At 35.7% G+C, this 21,893-nt stretch overlaps 1 protein-coding gene across 1 annotated transcript; it reads left to right on the top strand.

The window, feature by feature from the left end:
- The first annotated feature begins 9,241 nt into the window (after positions 1–9,241).
- On the top strand, positions 9,242–21,207 carry LOC126762330 (protein commissureless 1). The gene is made up of 2 exons (XM_050479030.1): positions 9,242–10,096; positions 16,973–21,207. The coding sequence occupies exons 1-2, from the start codon at positions 9,499–9,501 to the stop codon at positions 17,692–17,694; spliced, it is 1,320 nt and encodes a 439-aa protein (XP_050334987.1). The 5' UTR covers positions 9,242–9,498; the 3' UTR covers positions 17,695–21,207.
- Positions 21,208–21,893: the final 686 nt, after the last annotated feature.

Here is a 21,893-nt window from a genome sequence, read left to right as displayed (position 1 = left end):
ATCGTCATCCGTCAAAGCCCGAAATACAGGCTACACCTATTCCAGAATTTCCAGGTCAGATCGTTCACATAGACATATTCCTAACCAGCAAGCAATTAGTTCTCACCGCTGTAGATAAATTTTCAAAATACGCTATTGCAAAAATAATACAATCAAAAGCAGCAGAAGACATTAGGCAACCATTAAGAGACATTCTTTTCTCTTTTGTGCCACAAACCATAGTAATGGACAATGATAAATCCTTTAACTCCGAATCAATAAATTTTATGATAGAAAATGAATTTGGGATAGAAATATATAGAACTCCTCCATATACAAGCTGTTCAAACGGACAAGTAGAACGTTTTCATTCCACGCTTCAAGAAATAATGCGTTGTCTACAAGTAGAAAAAACTCATAGATCATTTCAGGAACTTTTAGAAAAATCTGTTAAGGAATATAACTATTCAGTTCATTCCACCACTGGAAAAAAACCAATAGAAACTTTCTTTGGAAGAAGAGTTAGTTCCGATCCAAAATTATTACTTGCTGATAGGCAAGAGACAATAAAGAAACTTCAGGATAAACAAATCGCTGACCTATGCTACCACAATAAAAATCGTTCACAACCAAAGCAATATTTAAAAGGAGACATAATATTCGTAAAAATTAATCGTAGATTAGGCAATAAATTATCACCTAGTTATAGAAAAGAGATTGTAGCACAAAACTATAACTCAACAATCAAAACAGAATCTGCAAAAATAGTTCATAAGAATGATATTAAGCAGTAAGCGATAAATACACGTTTTCTTATTTTTTGTTTTCCCCAAGGATCATGGAAAAAATAGCATTTTATTTGTTACTGACAACGACGATTATGGCTCAACAAATTGACATTCAAGACTTGACCAATAATAACGGGTATATTCCCATCAAGACGGACGAATTAAGGGTAATCGACCATTACGACAAGATCCTTCACTTCGTCAATCTGACAGCATACGACGAAACGACTTTTTTAATTTCACGTAACATCGAAGCATTAACAGCAATAACTTTCGAAGACAAACAATTATTGGATACTTTACATAAAAACTTCATTTTACTAAGAGCTAAAATAGATAATTTGCACCCACATCTTAAGACGAAACGAGGCTTAGTAAATATATTAGGTAAAGGACTGAAATTTATAGCAGGCACTATGGACAGTGAGGACGAAGAACAGGTCAATGACGCCCTTAGTAAAATTCACCAAAATAACCAAATTATGGAAAACAACATAGGTAATCTAACTTACTTTAAAAACATCTTAGCAAATCAAATTAGTAACATTACGAGTCACATAAATGAGCAGCAGACCCTTATTCAGGACTACATAAATTTATTTCAAGAAAACACACAGAATAGGATAAAAACATTAGAAGACGAAGTACAATTTATAGAACAGGTGTACCGAATAGACAATGACATATCTCTTTTGCGAGATCACATTAACGACATTGGACAAATAATTTTTTCAAGTAAGCTCGGTATAATCCCTTCGGATATTTTAACAAAAACAGAACTAGACATAATAACTGACTTTGACAGCTACACAAATATAAAGATAGCAGTCGGCACGCAAGATCAAAACATTATAATAATCCTCCAAATTCCCAAATATTCTCCTAATATCCTTTCAAGAATAATTTTCGAACCTATTCCTAATATGAACAATAAATCTATAAAATTAAGCACTTACGAATATTTTACGGACTCGAACAACAATGTATATGACATAAATATCAAAAATAATCTTAAGAAAAACCTAAAAAGAAATTCTGATATATGTATATCGAAAATATTGAACTTTGAAGAAGCATACTGCGCTATGCAAACGTTAACAAACACTGATATAATCGAAATATTACCTGGTATATTAATTTTCAAAATTTATTTCTCTGAATTATCTCATAATTGTAATAAAGTAGATGTAAAAATAAAAGGAACATTCCTACTTAAATTTGAAAATTGTGAAATCTTTGCTAAAAACAAAACATACTCAAACGTTAAAATAAAAATATACGACAAAATTATATAGCCAAACATAATCACAAAAATTAGAGAAAATACGAATATAACAACTACGGAATTAAAACTAAAGAATCTACACCTAAAGCAACTAAAACATGATGATTATATTAAGATATTATTAAATGAAAATAAAAGCAGTCATGTAATTAGTTTGAGCACAGACATAGCACTTGCAATTTTTATTATTATTGTAGCAATTATTCTTATTTGCATTTTTAAATATAAGCAAAAATTTTATGTTACATCTGAAACGCTAAAAACCAATGAAAGTGAGCTAAATGGTTAAAAATTCAGCACCCTAGTAATAATACCGATTGAGCACAATCGATTTAAGAGGAGAAGAGTTAACACAAGCGGTGTTACAAATGTTACAAACACCCGCACTTTATTTCACCAATGTTAATAACCCTTAGCCAACATCCGGCACGAGCTTTCACCTCAATGTTAATTTTCTTAGAATCAAAAATATTAAACTTTTTATTTAATTGTGCCAATTCAGATTCTATGTAATTTGCTAGTGCAATTGTTACAATACAGATCGCACGTAATTCACTAATGCAATAATGTTGACACAGCTGTTTGAGCGATTTCAATAACCTCTTCTCAGAATTTAGCCAGCAAACTTTCAGGTGCGTTAGCATAAATTTAGCATATATCGGGTGATTTTTAAGAGCTTGATAACTTTTTTAAAAAAAAAAACGCATAAAATTTGCAAAATCTCATCGATTCTTTATTTGAAACGTTAGATTGGTTCATGACATTTACTTTTTGAAGATAATTTCATTTAAATGTTGACCGCGGCTGCGTCTTAGGTGGTCCATTCGGAAAGTCCAATTTTGGGCAACTTTTTCGAGCCGGAATAGCCCGAATTTCTTCGGAAATGTTGTCTTCCAAAGCTGGAATAGTTGCTGGCTTATTTCTGTAGACTTTAGACTTGACGTAGCCCCACAAAAATAGTCTAAAGGCGTTAAATCGCATGATCTTGGTGGCCAACTTACGGGTCCATTTCTTGAGATGAATTGTTCTCCGAAGTTTTCCTCAAAATGGCCATAGAATCGCGAGCTGTGTGGCATGTAGCGCCATCTTGTTGAAACCACATGTCAACCAAGTTCAGTTCTTCCATTTTTGGCAACAAAAAGTTTGTTAGCATCGAACGATAGCGATCGCCATTCACCGTAACGTTGCGTCCAACAGCATCTTTGAAAAAATACGGTCCAATGATTCCACCAGCGTACAAACCACACCAAACAGTGCATTTTACGGGATGCATGGGCAGTTGGCCACCAAGATCATGCGATTTAACGCCTTTAGACTATTTTTTGTGGGGCTATGTCAAGTCTAAAGTCTACAGAAATAAGCCAGCAACTATTCCAGCTTTGGAAGACAACATTTCCGAAGAAATTCGGGCTATTCCGGCCGAAATGCTCGAAAAAGTTGCCCAAAATTGGACTTTCCGAATGGACCACCTAAGACGCAGCCGCGGTCAACATTTAAATGAAATTATCTTCAAAAGTAAATGTCATGAACCAATCTAACGTTTCAAATAAAGAACCGATGAGATTTTGCAAATTTTATGCGTTTTTTTTAAAAAAAAGTTATCAAGCTCTTAAAAAATCACCCGATATAACCCTATATCTGACTCTTTTAGTTTTAGGACTTACAAACAACCGTTATGTGAACAAAACTATAATACTCTCCTTAGCAGCATTGTTGCGAGAGTATAAAAAGTCTAATATAATGTTCTCATACTGCATTGAAATTTTTAATATTTCTAGATAAGAGCCTTTACTGGCCCATTTTGCTTGAAAGATGACGCGCTTTGAATCGACGCTGCACAGTACATGTAATAATAACAATTTGTTAAGGAAATTTTAAGTCAAATTCTGGCGGGGTAAGGTTTGACAACTTTTTTTTCCATTTTTTTTTTATTTTTTTTTTTTTTCTGAACCATCAACATCTCAAGAATATTGTGTTAAAGTTTTAGGTCATTCGGAGAAAAACTAACGAGGTTACAGCAGATTGAATAACGGTACCTCTCACTTAGGTTTGCGCGCCTTCCAGCTACCTGCGCTGAGTGTACAAAACTTTGAATCGATTTTCCCAAATATATCATTTTTAAGGTCGGTGACCAGCCTACAGAAAAAACTACTGCATCGATCGTTTTGAAATTTTTTACAAATATTCTTCATATATATAGATCTCGTTTTTCCAAAAATTTTAATTTCTAAGAATTTTACAATAACAAAGAAGTCGTTTTTTCGTCTAAAATCGTCATTTTGGCTTGAAAATGCTACCAAAAATTGAAAAATTAAAAAAAAAAACTGGACGTCAATTAAAAGATAAACTAATAAACTAAAGAAAGCATTTTGATTTTTTGGTTTCAGATGATCCAGTGATGCTGTAGGCTGGTCACCGCACAAAAACTTTTTTTCGAGGTGCCTGCAGAGATTCCCGTTATTCCTCGTCCTTTTTCGATAAAACTTTTTTTAAGTATCCTTCAAATGTTGTACTTTCATAAAATAATAAGTAAAATAAACCTACAGCAATAATTTAAAAAAAAAAAAAAAACAAGAAAAAATGTTAACTTCGGTTGCACCGAAGCTAAATACCCTTCACAGGTGCACTTGTTTTACTAACTATGTGTTCAGTTTGTATGGAAGCTATATGCTATAGTAATCCATTCTAAACAAGTTTTTTAGAGATTACATTGTTGCCTTAGAAAAAAATAACATTTCGTGAATATATCTTTTCAAATGTGAAAGTTTTCCATACAAGCATTTGATTCCGATCGTTCAGTTTGTATGGCAGCTATATGTTATAGTGGCCCGATATCGGCCGTTCCGACAAATGAGCAGCTTCTTGAGGAGAAAATGACGTTTGCAAAATTTCAAAACGATATCTTAAAAACTGAGAGACTAGTTCGTATATATACAGACAGACGGACAGACAGACAGACGGACATGGCTAAAGCGACTCAGCTCGACATACTGATCATTTATATATATACTTTATTGGGTCTCCGACGATTCCTTCTGGGTGTTACAAACTTCGTGACAAACTTAATATACCCTGTTCAGGGTATAAAAATCACGAAAAAAGGTCTTTTTTCGACGAAACAAACCTTACCCTCCCCCTTAAAATAAAATGAGTTAATGAATTTTTGTGCGTAAAAGATAAAAATACGTCGCAAAAAGTACGAGAAATTAGTGTGCATAAATTTGGCCTCGAGTATATTGATAGCGAGTATTTAACAAATTCTGATGATTTAAGGAACTACCTTCATAAGTTTTGTCTTGAAAATATTAATAGCGAATATTATTCTACCACATCCATGGTAAATTCAGTAAGCAAAATATAAGGCCAACATACAAACGAACTATGCAACACGCTAGTCGGCGCCGAAAAACGCTTTAAGATTGCGTTTCCACATTTATCAGTTTCGTCTTCGGCTTTAGACAGGGTTCACTCTGCGGTGTCTGTGCAATTTTGTATGAAGATGTGCGGACACAGTTTTGAAGTTTATTTCTCGCTTTCGTCAGCTTTGCGCTCGGCTCTGATCGCCCACTCTGCAGGCACCCTTATGACGAATAAGATCCGTTCACCGACATGTGTTACGGCCAAAAAATGTCAAAAATGTTTTAAAAATAACTCACACATTTGCCGATATACATATGCGGTACAACGTCCGCTGGAAGTTCGAAAATATTTATGTTAGGTATATAAGCTAAAGAAATTATTGATCCGATTTAACAAATTTTTGGCACACAAGCATACAATTATTAGAAAAGGATTCTCCCCGAATTTCTCTAATATATCTCACAGATTGACCGATATATTTGATGCAATTTTCGCAATTGGAACTTTGTTCTACATGTTCAGCATCTGGGGCTTTAATAGTTTTGGTCCAATTTGTATATTGTAAAGTGAAAGGAACAGATGGAATTTAAAATTGTGTTGTATTGGAAAGTCATGGTTGTAGTCCGATTTCAAGCAGGTTCCGTGATATGGGTTTTCACCGAAATGTATTTATTAAGTATTTATTCATTGATATTGATATTGATTGAGAGTGGGCAGAGTTTTCACCCGATTTCGTCGGTTGGGATGCTTAAGGGATTTCTCCTGGGCGAATTTGGATATTTTATCTTACATTAAAGCTCTTAGAGAGCAGGGCCCATTTTTTTCAAAATTTTTAACGCACACATTTTGTGCCACATTACATTTTTATATCCTAATTGAGTGCTTAGTTATGGCACATTGTAGATTTTCGTTTAATGGGGATTTGTGGGCGTGGCAGTATTCTCATTATGCCCATCTACGAACTCGACTTTACTTTAGTTAACGTAACTTTACTCAAGCTATCGTTTGGTAGACGGACGGACTGACAGACAGTTACCTGGATTTCAACTCCTCTCATCATCCTTCTCATTTATATATATGTACATACGTACATACAAAACCGTATAAAAACTTTTGTTACCTCTATGGAAAAATTACCCAATTTTAATTTTCAACAAGCATTATATCGAGGGATAATAGGAGCAAATGCTAGTACAGAGTTGTATGTTGGTGCGTTATGTGTCACTTTTCGGTGAGAAAATTTCTGTCAAAAACTTAAAGATTTCAACAAAACACAAAGAGTACATGTAACTACTTGTAAACTTACAAACAAATATATATATATATATATATATATATATATATATATAAGCACATACACACGTACATGTATATGTACATATATATAAAGCTTGAAAAAATGCTCACAATAAAATATTTATTTTATTCTGAAAACCAGCACTACTTTTCATATTTTCACATAATGCTGGAAGTGTTCGGTCTACCGGACAGACGGGCAACCAGGCGGCTAGGTTAAGCGTGGTTTGGTGTAGCTGCATGACATGCTGTTGCTGCGGCTATTGTTATTGCTATACTCTGCTCTACCGTTGTTCTTATTGTTGTTGCAGTCAGCTGTCAAGCTATTTTATTATGTTACTATGTCATATGGTGACATGCTGACATGCCAAAAAGCGTGTTTTACAGTGTCGCTGATTGACTAACTGACGGCCGGCTGTCAAGCCCCTAGCTTCGTCTCTGTTGCGGCGCAAGTTGCACATAAGTGACGTTCAGTAGCAAAGTGTTGCCATAAAAAGTCGGAAATATAAAGCTGTGTGCACATGTAATCACATAAAAGCTCATAACGAGCAAAGGCAAGTGCATCGATTGAAGACCATGATACATATGAACACTGAGACTTAACTAACGGCATTATATTTTAAACATTTTCGTATTTCAAAACCATCAACAGACAAAACGAAAAACAACAAATTTTCCAGTTAAATCAATGAATTCTTTTGAATAAAGATTTTTCCAAATTTGACTTAAAACTTACAATTTTTTAATTTTCAAAGTTCTAATTAGCAATTCAAAATTGTTATTTCAATAACTTTCAAATTCACGTAATTTAAAAAGAAATTAATAACAGCCGCAACATCCATTTGTTCACCTTTGCCCTTAGCAAGCAGGATAGGGACTGCTTTGTGCCTGATCCGTGAGCAGAATTTTCACATTAACAACTGCTTCTCAAAATGCCTCCCAAAATAAAACCCAAGAGCACATAAAAAGGGAAATTTTCTCCGTACTCTTGAGTTAGAATTCAATTTGAGTGGTGTAAACTGCGCGCCGGATAGCATTTGGCTGAAGAGAAACTCAGTTGTGGTATAGCGTAACATAAGCATAACTCTCTGAGCTCACTTAATATTGATTTAATTCGAGTTTGAGTGAGCGCGGAAAATGTAGTAGATTTTACCACTGAGTAGCAATAATAAGGCTCACGGAATAATTGTACTGTCTGTGCATTTTTGTTGCAATCCAAATGGAGTGAGTTATGTAAATTCGCATTTCGCAAAAAATAAGAACGTAACGGCATTTGCTGTAGTCTTCACTACGAATTTAAGACTTAGGCCAGCTTTAATATTTTATGTATTGATAATTTATGGAATCTAAGACGTGATGTGAACTAGCGTTTCTTATTAGCGATAAAAGAGTGGCTTAAATTAAACTAATTTTGGGTTAAATTCATAAATTTTTACTCGTTTGCAGAATATAAAGAAAATCAGCTAATATTTTGAGAAAATTAATTGTTTCGAAATATGAATGATATAAAATTTTGTTTGTTTTCAGTTAAGAGGAGAGACTGAATGCGAAAAACTAACTCGATCCACTAAAATATTATTGCCTTTTGATCTGAAATTCAATAAATATATTAGTTTATATTTTGCAATTGCTAAAAAAATCTTTGAAACTTCAATAAATGATCATTGGAAAGTGCCAACGCTTCAATTGCTTCTTGAATCGATGCTAGTTCCAATATATGTATGTATGTATACAAAATTATATATCCAGGCGCAACGTGTCGCTTTCTTCTTTAGTACTACAAAATTAGGAACCCTATGTTTCAAAATATTTTATTTCTGAAAGTCAGAAAACGCTAGAGCAACAACAAAATATGTTTTAAATGCGCCAAATACCGAGTTGGAAGCAAAATTTTTAACTTGTGATCCTTCAGCACCCAAAACCTCTAAAGCACGACGGCAATAGAGCTTCATCGTTGCTTCGTTGCAGTTGCTTTGAAATTGGGTCAGTAGCATATCCTGCCGAGTGCAACGCCAACTACGGAACATACACTCACATACATACGCCGAACTACTTACGCATTTGCACACAAACTATGCCACTCGTTTCAATAACTCCTTCTGACCATTATGCAGTTATTTTCGCAAACTAACACCCACTCAACAGCACCGTAAACACACACACACAGCAATCTGGTAGGTGCAAGGGTGTTAGTGTGTGCATGGTTTAAGGTTGCAGCAGCGCGCTCCAAGAATTAGTTTGCCACTGCTGGCTGCGCTAAGTCCAATTGTGATCAGGTAAGCGGCATTGAGTGCAACACTACTGCATGCAAGAGTGAAGGGCGAGGTGCGCGGCTGAGAGTGAGTGCGAGAGAGAAACTAAAAATGGAATTTCCCTTTAGCAACTCGTCCGGCGGCAACATACCCTTAACGCTGTTTACTGAGCGCCACTGACGGCCGCATGGCTACCTACTAATCGGCTGGCTGGCGACTTTTCTGGTGGCAAGTGACTTCTGTTGCATGCAGCAGCACAGAATTCAGTTCGACTTGGACGGGCAACGCGTGCACACGTAGCAAACAAGACGCGTTGTTGACGAGTAATTTGGCCAAGAGTGAAGAGAAACGTGTTTTGAAACGCGAGCATGATAAACAAAGCAAATTTGAAACGTGAGCTTCTGTGAATTGATTAAAGAATCCAAAAATTTGAATTAAAAAATCTAGAATTGTCTTGAATTTATTGCAACAAAAGTGTGAGGTGAAAAAAATTTATAAAAATTGTTAAACCAAAAAGTGAATAACTCAAAGTTGCAAAATGGAAGACACAACAACAATGGATTATTTGTATGACAGCACAACCTACGCACCGGAGACAACATTTGCTGTGGATACCACCGGCATGCCATTCCTTAATTTGGCGGCAGTCACGCCAGACAGCGTCGTGGACCGGCTGTTGCACTCCGGCGAGCAGTTGTCGCACAACCAAATCACCTTCGAGATACCATCGCATCACGATCTCGAACACATCAATAAATTGCACACATTCAATACGCTGCTTCAGCGTATCGGCAATGTGGCCTACGACACTGTTGCTTCCGCCAGCGCGCATAGCGGGACCAACGTGCCGCAGGAGGAGCAGCACGCGCTGCGACCCTTTGGCGTCGATGCGACCGGCCAACACATCACCAACGAACAGATCTCCAAGAGTGCTGTGCTGAATTTGGCCGAGCTGAAGAACGGTGTCGGCAGTGTGGGCGGCAGCTTCTTGGAAGATTTCTTCGGCGATGCCGACATGCATGCCGTCATCAATTATTTGTGGATTGGCGTGGTCACCGCATTGGTGGTGCTTTCTGTGATTTTCATTTTGTTCTCCTGCTACTTTTACCGCAAGTTTCGGCAATGGAAGAAATGCAGTAAGTATACAGTTAGTTATACCAAAAAATACGCTTGAAAGAAGTTGGTAATTTTTCTCCTTTGGCAGGGATTTATAGCGAGCAGCTGTGTTTTTATGTGTCAAAAATATGTCAGCAAAGCTGTCGAGTGAGTTTTAAAGCTATATTTTATTACTTTACCTCGGACTCCTTCCAAGTGCGCCTTGAAACTCAAATTTCCTTTCTAATTTCAAAACAATATTACATTTTCGTTGCGATAATCGGGTAGTCAGCTGAATATCAGCGGGAGAAATAACAGAGCCGCAATATTATTTATAAATATAACATTATTATTATTCCAAATATTTCTGTGCTTAATTATTTTCGTAAACTTTTCAAATGTTTATATCCAAAAGATTATTTTATATAAAATTACAAATCACAAATGAAACCACAAAAGGCCATCTCCTTGACCTAAAGATGACATGACATCCAATTGCCTTTTTCATCGGTGTTTTTCGCCACCTAGCCTCTAGCAAGTCACGGTTATGACAAAATTATGCATCATAAATCATGTCCCTTTTTCACGGTAACAAATCTCGACCCACTTGAGCGAATTCCCATAGAGCCTATTTTTTTAGTATAATGCATTACCGTTAGAAGCGGAATTTAACTCTTTTGTGCTCACGAAACTCACTTTTATTCTCCACGGCATACGGATGTGATAACAAAAGCGGCAACAAATTTGCACCAGTTTAAAACGAAATTCCTTTTGTGAACTGTGACGGCGGGACCACATTTATTATCCGCCAAATGGCAGCAAATAACGGGTTAAGTGAACAAAGCACAAAACAAAAACAATTTTTCTTCCATAAAAGTTGAAGAGATTTAGAAGTTGAAACATAGTTTTGTGAAGAATTTTTTAAATAATCAATTTAAAATAGAATAGTTGCAACTACTTTAAGAATATCCAATTTATTATTATTACTGGCACATATTTATACAATTTCTATATTCAAAATTTAAATTTTTTAACAAAGTGTTTCAGTTAAAAAATATTTTAAAATTTTTCCTTCCCTTTAGTGCACTCTCTCCTTAGCATCTGTTGCTTATTTTTAGCACATTGTGCAGTAAGTTCGCCTCACGTTTAAGGCAACTTATAAATCATTTAACGCAGATCCCTTGCAAAAGCGGCAAACTGTCAAAGTAATTTAACCTTACGCCTCAAAGTACGCTATCAGCCTAAGTATATTTACTTTCTCTTGCTTCGGCACCTGCTCAGCGGCGCAGAGCATAACTTTTTACGACCTTCATTGGTCTTCCGTGCTACTTTCTGCTCAATTAGTTTGTATGTTTTTGTTTTTGCGCCTAAAAGCAAGCAACACATATTTTCATTTATGGACCTATTACTAATAACGCACAACTGTTTTGCGCCTGCGACACCGAACAAGTTGAGCGGAGCTGTCAAAGTGTCAATTTCGTTAAGGAGTATTAAAAAAGTTTTACCTCAAAGCACACACTGCAAATTGTATATTTACGCAAGCCAACCGAAGGCCACACCTCTTGCTGTCAGTTAATGAAATTGCGGGCAGTTCAAGAGAGATCTATCATATTAAATAATTGTTTGCTTTGTGTCTTAGTTTGAACTCACCCAAGCCAGTGCCTGTGTCTAAATATTTGCCAATATATGGTGGGTTAGGCAAGTATGTGGCCAATATCTGCTTGCTTGTGTTGCTTACATCTAGCCGCCTGACCATTAACAGCTTAATTAGCACAGTTAGTTGAATTAGTTGTGGTCGTGCGCTGCTTGTAATTTCTGTTAGCTGTACGCCCCCTCCCTGTTGCGCACCTGCTGGACAAGCGTCATTTATAATTTAGTGCCTGCTTGCCACAGCAAAGTTTAGGTTTTTGGGTCAGCTATCTGAAGTTTGTTATTTCGTGTACGCGTGTGAACTGTTTTGCGCCTAAAAATATGTTACATTCTCCTACTTTCGCTTGCTTTCGTTGAGGTTTAGGAGTGAAAATAAACAAACACACACACAATTGCATTTGTTTTTTTTGTGCAATAAATACTTGAGCAGCTTTGCGTATCAGGCGGTAAATTTGGCATGAGCCGCATTTGTTAAGCTGTCAGAGCGTGCAAGGCAAACAATATGTAAACGCTTGAGCTCATGGCAACTCTGACATTTCGCAGCTTATCACTTTCATGAACTAAGCATCGGTGAATAGCGCAGTTACTTCCATATGTATATTCGCTTAGCAGCTTTCTTAACTTTGTTGTTTTTTTCGTGTATGAATAATTCAGTTGTCTCTTTGCTGGCAATCAATTAGCGACTTGATGCGTTACAATTTCAATTCGCATACAAAGCACGCGTCACGTGTTTGTTTTGTGTGTGTGCGTGTGTGTGGAATACACAGTATTGCCACCTACTCGCGTTAATATTTATTGCCTGTCCCATTCTTGTTGCCTGCTTTGCTCTGCCGTTTGTTTACATCATGAGTGTGACTGTAATTTGCCAGTTTGGGAAGTTGCTTTAGTGTGCGCAGAGGCTTGTACGCCTTAAAGGCTGCTTTGAATAATTTACACTTGTTGCTGTGAGAAGTAATTAAGCGCGAGGCGTTGTTGTTGCACTTAGATTACAGTACAACTGACAGTGAAGTCGGCAGTTAATTATTAATGAATTTAGCATACTTTCCTTGTACTGTGTGATTGTGCAATAAATTAGCTTTTAAGGAGTTGGAGGAGTTCAGAAGCTTTAACTATGGCTTTATTGTGCGGAAGACACTTGTGCTTTTAGTATATATGTATATTAATTTGTATGAATGCCGGTATATTAAAAGTGTTTTATTAATATTAAACATGATATAAATAGCCCTTGAATGCAGTAAAATACACAACAACAACACCATTGGTTTTGAATGAAGCAAATGTATTTAACTAGGGCCGCAATAATTTCAAAACAAAGATATTTTTTCGGAACATTGCTCGAACCACGTCTTTAATATTTATGAATCTATCGTTTGTGACTTTTTCCAGGTGACTAAACATCAATTAAAGTCAGTTATTCATATTTTAAGAGGCACCAGGTTTTCGTTTTTTAAGGCTTGCGATAAGCTTTTAAAGCTGCCTCAGCAAATCTCTACATTTTTTCACTTAGCTTAGAGCGATCTAAAAACCTGCAAAAGTTTGAAAAGTTACTACTCAATATTGAGTAGTGTTGGGCAAGGTCCCACGAAACCAACAAAAAAAATTACAAAAAACTGATATAAAAACACAAACGCATATCCCATTAAGCTTCGAAAAACTGACCTAAAAAGCGTGTCCAAGCACAAATAAATATGTACACACACATAAAAAGGCATAAACTTAATGGAAAAAGTCAAGCTGTTGTTTCTATATAAAACAATAAAAAACGTGCGTGCAATGAAAATATAAATTTTTTTTATTGACAATAAAATAATTATTTATATTTACATAAAAATTCATCATCATCAACAGCACACGCAAAAATGGCAACGCTGAAGGCAACACTTGTGCGATATTTCACGATTAATTGCCGCGCGTAAATTAAAAACGCACACAAACACACACATATGTTTTTGCACATATTCATACCATTAAATTTGTATGAATGTGGGCGTCGAGTTGTAAAATCGCACAGCATTCCACCGTGTTTGCATACTTTATGGCGCGCAAATAGCGGCCGTGTGGTCAAAAAAATTATGCTGTGCATTCGTGACAGCGCCCAACACCAAAACATCGAAATGTTTGATAAAATATAAAAAATATGAATAAATATGTGCCTGCCTGCACTTACAAGCGAAGCATACTTTTGGGCGCATATGCTGCTTTTTATAGGAGTTGTTGGTTTTTTTGCCTGCGTATGAGTACACATATGAAAAATCACATAAATTTTACAACGCATATAAATTTTGCATGAATTTCTTTTTTGTTTTGCGAGCGCCGAAGCGCGCAGTCACATGTGGTCGGCAGTCATGTTTGCGCTCTTGCGTTGGCCATTTTAGTTTAATGAAACAGCAAGCTGCGCAACAACACTAAGTATATAAGCTACATATCGATATATACATATTTAGAACAACAAACACGTGTCAAGCAGCAACCATATGGAATGCGAAAAATGTTGATTTCAGTTATTTGCAGCCTACATTCAGGCGCACTAAAGCGCACTAATAGCAATCGATTACATGCGCTTTCGCAATTAAAATATTAAACGTTTGCACTTCAGCAATAAATGTATGCACTTAGTTTTATTACACCTGTTGCATAATTCATTGCTACGGCAGTTGGCGTGCAGCGCGCGCGGCAGCTGCCCAACGCTATTGAAGTTTAAAGATTTATTGAAAGCGCCAGCAATTCATTTCAATTGACTTGCTTTTGTGCATTAATGAAAGCGGTTTTGTGTTTGATTTTTTGTTGAAGGAAGTTTTCGAGTTTTTTCTTTGCTTCATTATGCATTCAGCGGTTCACGTGTGTGAGTGTGTGAGTGGAATGGTGTATGTGCGTTGCATATTGTATGCGTGTATGTGCGTTGGGCAACAATGGTTAAATGTCAGCGATTTTCGACATGCAGCTGTGCATTTCATTAAAGTTGCATGTACAGACATGCACATAAATGCAGCGTTGTGGCGCCTAAAAGCACGCTTTGTCCGTTTTTTTCGTGGAATGCACTGCAATTTAAATTTAATGGTCTGTTGCGCTGCTTTCATAGCTATTGTGATATTCATTTGCGTATGTGCTCATGATTTACGTTTTTGTTGTTTTTTTTTCATTAAAAGCATATCATCTGGGAATACTTACTTATATTTTCTCCTATCTGCTTTTGGTTTCTGCTTCATTGCTCGTTTACTTCCTTAACAAGGCTTGTACTGGCTGAATTGAGTTTGTGGGTGTGCATTGGTGAATTTTGTTTGCTGCAAGAGAAATGTTGAAAAGCGTTAAATAAGCGAATCTTTTACGAATTTCAACCCAAATAAATCAAAATATTAATTTAAGGCAAAACTGTCATTTTCCATTTTTTTTTTTTAAGTTTTTGAAACTAGTTGTAATATCCGAAAAAAGACATATATTTTCTCGATATTTCTTTGGGATAATGTTTTTTAAATCTTACAAAAATAAATATTGCATTTGTTTAATTACGTATTTTAAAAGACACATTAAAAGCACTTCCAAACCACTCGAAAATTCTTAAAGACGTTGAACTGTCAACACGTTTTGTTTTCCTATTTCTATTATTTCACTGTCTCTTTCTTGACAGCTTCCAACCGTGTAGTAATATTGTAAAAATATTCTATGTGACAGCAAAATGCCTCAACACTTGTTGGTCAAAACTTCAATTGAAAGCTTACGGTTTTAAAATATTCAAGGGACTTGCACCCACATATGGATTTAGAAAGCACATTATAATAAATAACAAAATATGGACACTACCCAGCAGTAATATTAAAACATAGGTTACAAAGTAACTGGTTTTGTAACTACTTGGTTTCTAGTTATCTGCTGCTTGAAAGAGCGCTTAATTTGAGTAAAATTAAAAGTTTTAGCGGCAATAATGTTATTTGTACTAATATATACATAAATAATTTTACTATTTTTAGTTTCTGCTAATACGATTATAGCGTATTCATATTCGGAAATCAAATTTAGCATTTTCGAAATTAATAATATATTTTTACTGCTCTTTCTTCATTACATCTTTAAAAATTGCCTCTAAATTCGGTGGCTATGCTTAAACAAATGCTTTAACTGTTTTCAACGGAAATTCATTTAAAATATTAACAAAGAGGGTTAGACTTAAACAAATTTTAGAAGAACATTGCAGTTGCTCAAGAAAATATTTTTTTTATTTTTTCAACATATTAACGAGTCAAATTAGATGTTTTCGAGGTAAATCACAACTGGTTACAAATGCAACACTTTGCGACCAATTACTGTAGTTAGGTACACCCATATTTATTCCATCCACATGTTGTTCTAGCTTCATCATACAAGTGAAAACAATTATAATTGAATTGAGCAACCATTTACGGTATTCAATGCCACAAACAAGTGTCTTCTATCAATGGCAGACAGACAGTAGGAGGCATTTGGCAGTGTCAGAATATCTAGAAATGTTTGTAAAAGCTGAAAAACGATGCAGTTTGTATTTGACGCGGCAAATGGTTCACATTTTTGTATTGTCTGCTCCACGTTCTACGTTTTCTCCATCCCTTTCTCTTCTGTAGTGCTGTGCAACAATCGTCTGTGCGCACTTGTCATGCTTTGACAGCTGAAATATTGATGTTTTTGTATGCTAGATGGTTGTGGCAACATTTTTTGCATCTATATGTTGCCGTTGCATCCCTGTTTGTCTCGCTGTGGAAAGTATTAAGTGCTTAAGTTGCTATGTTTTCACTTTTTTATCGATTATCCATTGTTTCTGGTCCTTCTTCGAGCAGCCTGCTTGTTCTTTTGCTTTTGCTTGTTTATTTGCTGCTTAAGGTCGCTCAAGTGTTGTGAGAAAACCAACTGTGCGACAAACATGTATGCGTGCGTCTGTGTATTGGGAACCTATGCGACGCCTTGTCATAATTATTAAGCACCTTTGATTGACAGTTATGCCAGTGGCTCAAATTGCTTGCCAGCGCATTTTGTGGCTGCCTTGGACTTAAGCTGTTTAGGACGGTTTAAAGCATTTACTTGGTTTATTCGCTATAAAATATTACATATCTACACACATACACACAGCAATCGATTGCAACACCGTATAGGCAACTTTGATTATTTTTTCTGTCAAGCGCAGCTGCTTCTCAATTTAGCGTTTACTGGTAGCTTGCAACTCTGACTACTACTTTTACAAACACACTTGCAATATAGTGATTAACCACGCCTATTTTTTCTCTTTTTTTCTCCCACTTTAGATAAGGACATACGCAACCACTTGAGCAACGACTTGTATGCCGATGGTCATCTTGTCGTTTGCGACCGTTTAATGGACGCCCGCGGGAGACATACAGTAACAGCTGCTAACGCTGCCTCCGCCGCCTACTATCAGCAAATGGAGTCGCCGCCATGCTACACCATTGCCACCGGCCTGCCGACCTACGATGAGGCATTGCATCATCAGCACCAGCACCAGCACTTCTCCTACGGCATGAAGTTCATCTATCCGACGATTACGGCTGTGCATCACCATCCGGCCATTGCTGGTGTGTACAATAACAACATGCTCACAGCCACATTGAAGCGGCAGAGCGACTTGCAACAACAGCAACAAGCGCAGGAGCAGCTAATGAAGCAGAAGACATACAAAGTGTCGTCCGTGGCGTTGGAGGACGAAGCGCCGCTGGAAGTAGTCATGCCCGCCAGCTACGATTTTGCGGAACTGCATGGTCTCAATTTGTCGTGTGGCAGCATGAGTGTAACCGCGCCATTGTTGGGTGTCAATGCCGCCGCGGCGAAGACGTCGGCGTCGTCGCTGGAGGAAGTGATTACCATACGCTTGGACGACATGACATCAACGGGCGCGTTGCCGATCGAAGCAGCAGCGACGCCACGCCGTCCGGCCATGTTTTATAATGAGTTGCGTCGCGAGCGGGGTGTGGGCGAGGAGCAGCAGTGCAGCGCAGTGACGATAGCGTGATCGCATTAAGCAATCACAGACGCCTCCACGCTTCTTCGCGCAGCCCCCGATGAGCCGCTGACGGGTCAACCGACTGCTTACGCCTTGTAAATATGTATGTCCTGTAAATATGCTGCCTCTGGCAGATGTAAGACAGTCACCGCAGAAGAGCTGTCCGCCGCTACGTGTTAGATTCAAACAAAGAGACTAATTAACGTAATGACATTTCGAATGAGTCCGTATCTCACAACATTCATTAGTAACTTCTTGAAACTTAAACAAACTTATTTTTATTTATTTGTAACTGTAAATGATTGCAAGAAGAGATGCATTTAAAAATTATTACTTTGTTCTGTATTATTTATTTCTTGTTTAGTTTAAAGATAAAAGCACTTTTCGTTAAAAAAGACTGACTGTTCATTAAACTCTGTGTATACACCCGTATTTTTTACTGCATGTAAATAGTTCTAAGTCCATAGTTAGCGCGCAGATGCAAGTAGTAAATTGTATTTATCAGCGATTAGTAAAACTAGTTAGGAATTTTATTATCTAAGCAAGCTAAACGATTTATTAAATTTAAAAAATTACACAAAATTTAAAAGTTCATTTGTTTTTCTTTCACTTACGTTCATTTTATGATCGTTTTTCGTTTTCTGGTTACTTCGATCTGTTTTCAGTTGGTAAAAGTTGCATTGAAATTTTGTTTTTCACATACATGCACACATATACATTTTACATACACTCACACCTCTCACTTGCTTACACGAAATATTTGCAGAGAAGATAACACCGTTAGCATGACTCGTTCGAGCTTTTGGCGCTTTCATATAGCGTGAAAGCTCATAACGTCATTGCTGTTGGAAGCGCCGCAGATATGCCCAAAAGAAGCGCCGCCTGGACCACGGGAGAACTAAACTGGTTTGCTGAGTATCTAGTGACAATTTGGTACATGGCTTGTAATAAATACATACATACATATATATGTACACTTATTTTTTCAACATTTCATTGGTATTTGTAAAACAAGTTTTAATTTTTTGCTAAATATTTTTTGTATACAAAATATTTGAATTATCAATTACAAAAGTATTGTTAATTAAATTACACAAAGATCAATAAAATTTAAATTATTTTCTATAAACACTGTTAGAAGCTTGTTAGGTATAAAAAACGTATTAACATAAACGTAGACGAAAGCCTTCTGACTCACAACTTCTACCGGCGAAAATATAACAATTCTCATTTAAAATCATGGAAATATTGATCCTCTGAAGGCAGCCAATAGCATTTTCAACGCTTCGGCAAATTTAACTCAAACGAATTGGCGAACAAAATTAACACATTTCGATCAGGTCGATACTAGGTTGTAGGGTGAGAGCTGTATGGTGTTTAGAGTGAAGAGACAATATCACATTTTATGAATTTTACGTTTTAGTGGTAAACCACTCTTGATACCAGTTTTAGTGTGCCGATGCACACAAACCAGAAAACCGTTAACGAATGTCTTAATCGTTTTGATGAACTTGTCTTCCCCCTCCGTAAATATTTTCTACATCGATCTCAAAAACGAAGTAAATATGAAAAACTTTTCATAAAATTTTATCAGTGCGATATCTTAAAGGGGTTATATGAGTTTCCTCGGATAAAAAGCAGCATTTTTTCAATTTTTTTTTCACATAAGAAATGAAATATTTTATTAGAATTTTTTATTGTTACAAACATACACTATTAACAAAGAAATTCTGAAATTCTTGGAAAAAAATATTTTAAGCTCGGCCAATGCGGCGCCATTTCCGGTGACCCCGCGTTGGCAGGATAACTTTTTACAGTATCATTTAAAGTAAAAATAAGAGCTTTAGTTAAAACCTTAACTTTAACTTGGACGAAAAAAGTGAAAATTTAATTTTTACAGACATTTTTACAAAAAAATTACAACATTTTTTTTGAAATAGTTGTTATCCAAAAAAATCTTTCGCCCATGTCTTTAAGAATTTTAGAATCAAAAACCTGAGTAAAATTTCATGTACATCGATTGGGTAGTTCTCGAGAAATCTTGCCAACCGAGAAAAACGGCGCACCTAACCCAGCTAACCCCGAGCGCACAAGTTCTGGTTGTATCTCCGAAACTATTACTCGGATCAACTTGAAAATTTAGGACAATATTTTAGAGGTGTTGTAAAATTTAATAAGATAATAAATAAAATCGATTTGTTGAAACCCGTAAACCCCTGTAACCTCTAATTACCAAGGTGACAACTACTGCAACGTAAGACAAGAAATTTTAAGGGCTTGAAAATTGTTTCGGGAAACGTTCTACAGATTATCAGGCATATCTTCTTTAATTCCTTAAGAAGCACTGATCTGCTTTACCAACGATGTATTCACAGATAAAAGATCAACGAAGTGTGCTATGGTCGTCAAGGGGTCTATTGGGGAGTCTTTTTTATGCTGCTATTTTTGTAACCAGTTTTAATATAGCGAACAGTTGGGTTACAAGTAGTTGTGATATATAAATTCGCGTCCGATATTACCACATATATTTTCAGTATAAATGATTTACAACAAAATCACTAATTCTTAAATATATTTCTCCATTTAAAAGTTTTATTTTCTAAAACAACATTCAAAAGGTATTTACATTATTTTTGAGAAATTTTAAAATTGTAGAAATTCTCATTTATACTTCTTTCACTTTCTTTGACATGCCAGGTCTCTGGTAAAGCGCTACAATCAAAAAATAAACTTTAACTACATATTATAAGAATCTTCGAAAGCACTGTTTTTCCAAAATAGAAAGCAGAATATGTATATACATATAGATCTAATGAAACGAGCTCAGTAAGGGTTTCAAATATGATTTTGTACTACGCAGCATGCCGTTAAAAAGAATGTGCAGAAAGTTATCGGTTTCACCAATTTACCTAGGTTTTAAATATCATAAATTCAAATCTTAAAACAAAAATATTTCAAAATTACATTGTAAAATAACTACAACTCAACAGAGCTTTCTTAGAATATACAAGAGGTCATCGACTTTAAAACTAACTAAAACCTAACTGCATTTTTGTTGTACCTTTGAGCCACAGCTTGCACCATATATGTATGTAATTTTATCAAATAAAAAATGAAAATAATAAGTAAGAGATTGTATATAAGACACACACGAGCACTATTGAATAATTGCACCACAAAATACACACTACAACTACACGAAATTTAACGTGACAACGACTACCTAAGTCCATGAACACCAATATTGAAGTACGATTAAAAATGGAATCTGAATGCGACTGATATTCAATAATTGAAGCACTTTGAAATAGGAAAAAGTGTTTTTTCAGTAATCTAAGAATCAAAATAAAAATACAAAAAATGTTAAAGATTTATGAAATATCTGCCAGCGCGAGGTTTTCAGAGCTTTTCCGTGCTGCTGATCTGCACAATTCATAAAGTCAATGCTTTAACTGTTAGTTATTTCTAGATAAATATGAAATCGGTTAACTTTATAAAAATAAAATACAAACAAATTACCAACGTTGCTTTGATTAATCTCTTTAAAATTAATATTGTATGTAAGTATGTATGTAGGTTTACACCAACAAAGAGGTTTAAGACGTAAGAAGGTGCTTTGTAACAGTCGGTTTTCTTTGATCAAATTCAGTCCGAAATATACGAGTCCTGAAGTTTCAAATTCTTCGACCATTTACATATGTACATATGAATATGTATGTATTTAGAAGAATTATGCAAGTTTCCTCCAAAATTTGTAGATAGTAGAGTGCCATTCAAAACATTTTAAGTAAGGATATGATATAACCATAGAGACAATTTTTATCAACTGGATTTAGTGTTGAAATCATTGACTATGTAAGAAATTGATATGTAGTTTTAACTGGGAAACATTGCAAAATTAATTTTGCACCCTTTTCAATTTACATATATTGAAAACTAGACTATAAAAAATAGCTTTTTATGTCTGCTCCAGAAGATTTTTGTAATTTCATTGGTACATTCCTTTTGAAACTGTTTTGATCTGCTGTAAGCATATGTACGGAAAATGAGATTATTAAAATTTGATTTCAAAGAGTTTTCAAAAGGTAACCACAAAAATTAAAATATCTGGGAATGCAAACAAGAATTATCAAAATAAGCTTTGTTCCCAGAACAGCCTTGCTATGTAATCAGAAAATATCTCGATGTCTGTATATCGAAGCATGGAC

This window comes from Bactrocera neohumeralis, chromosome 6 (genome assembly GCF_024586455.1).
Source record: "Bactrocera neohumeralis isolate Rockhampton chromosome 6, APGP_CSIRO_Bneo_wtdbg2-racon-allhic-juicebox.fasta_v2, whole genome shotgun sequence".
NCBI lineage: Eukaryota > Metazoa > Arthropoda > Insecta > Diptera > Tephritidae > Bactrocera > Bactrocera neohumeralis.
Note: the sequence above shows the minus strand (reverse complement) of the source record. Positions and strands in the feature narration are given on the sequence as shown.

Excerpts from the sequence above, each read along its gene's own strand:
- LOC126762330 (XM_050479030.1), top strand. The coding sequence starts at position 9,499 with ATGGAAGACACAACAACAATGGATTATTTGTATGACAGCACAACCTAC. Across the intron at positions 10,097-16,972 it reads TCGGCAATGGAAGAAATGCA|ATAAGGACATACGCAACCAC; the intron begins GTAAGTATACAG and ends CTCCCACTTTAG.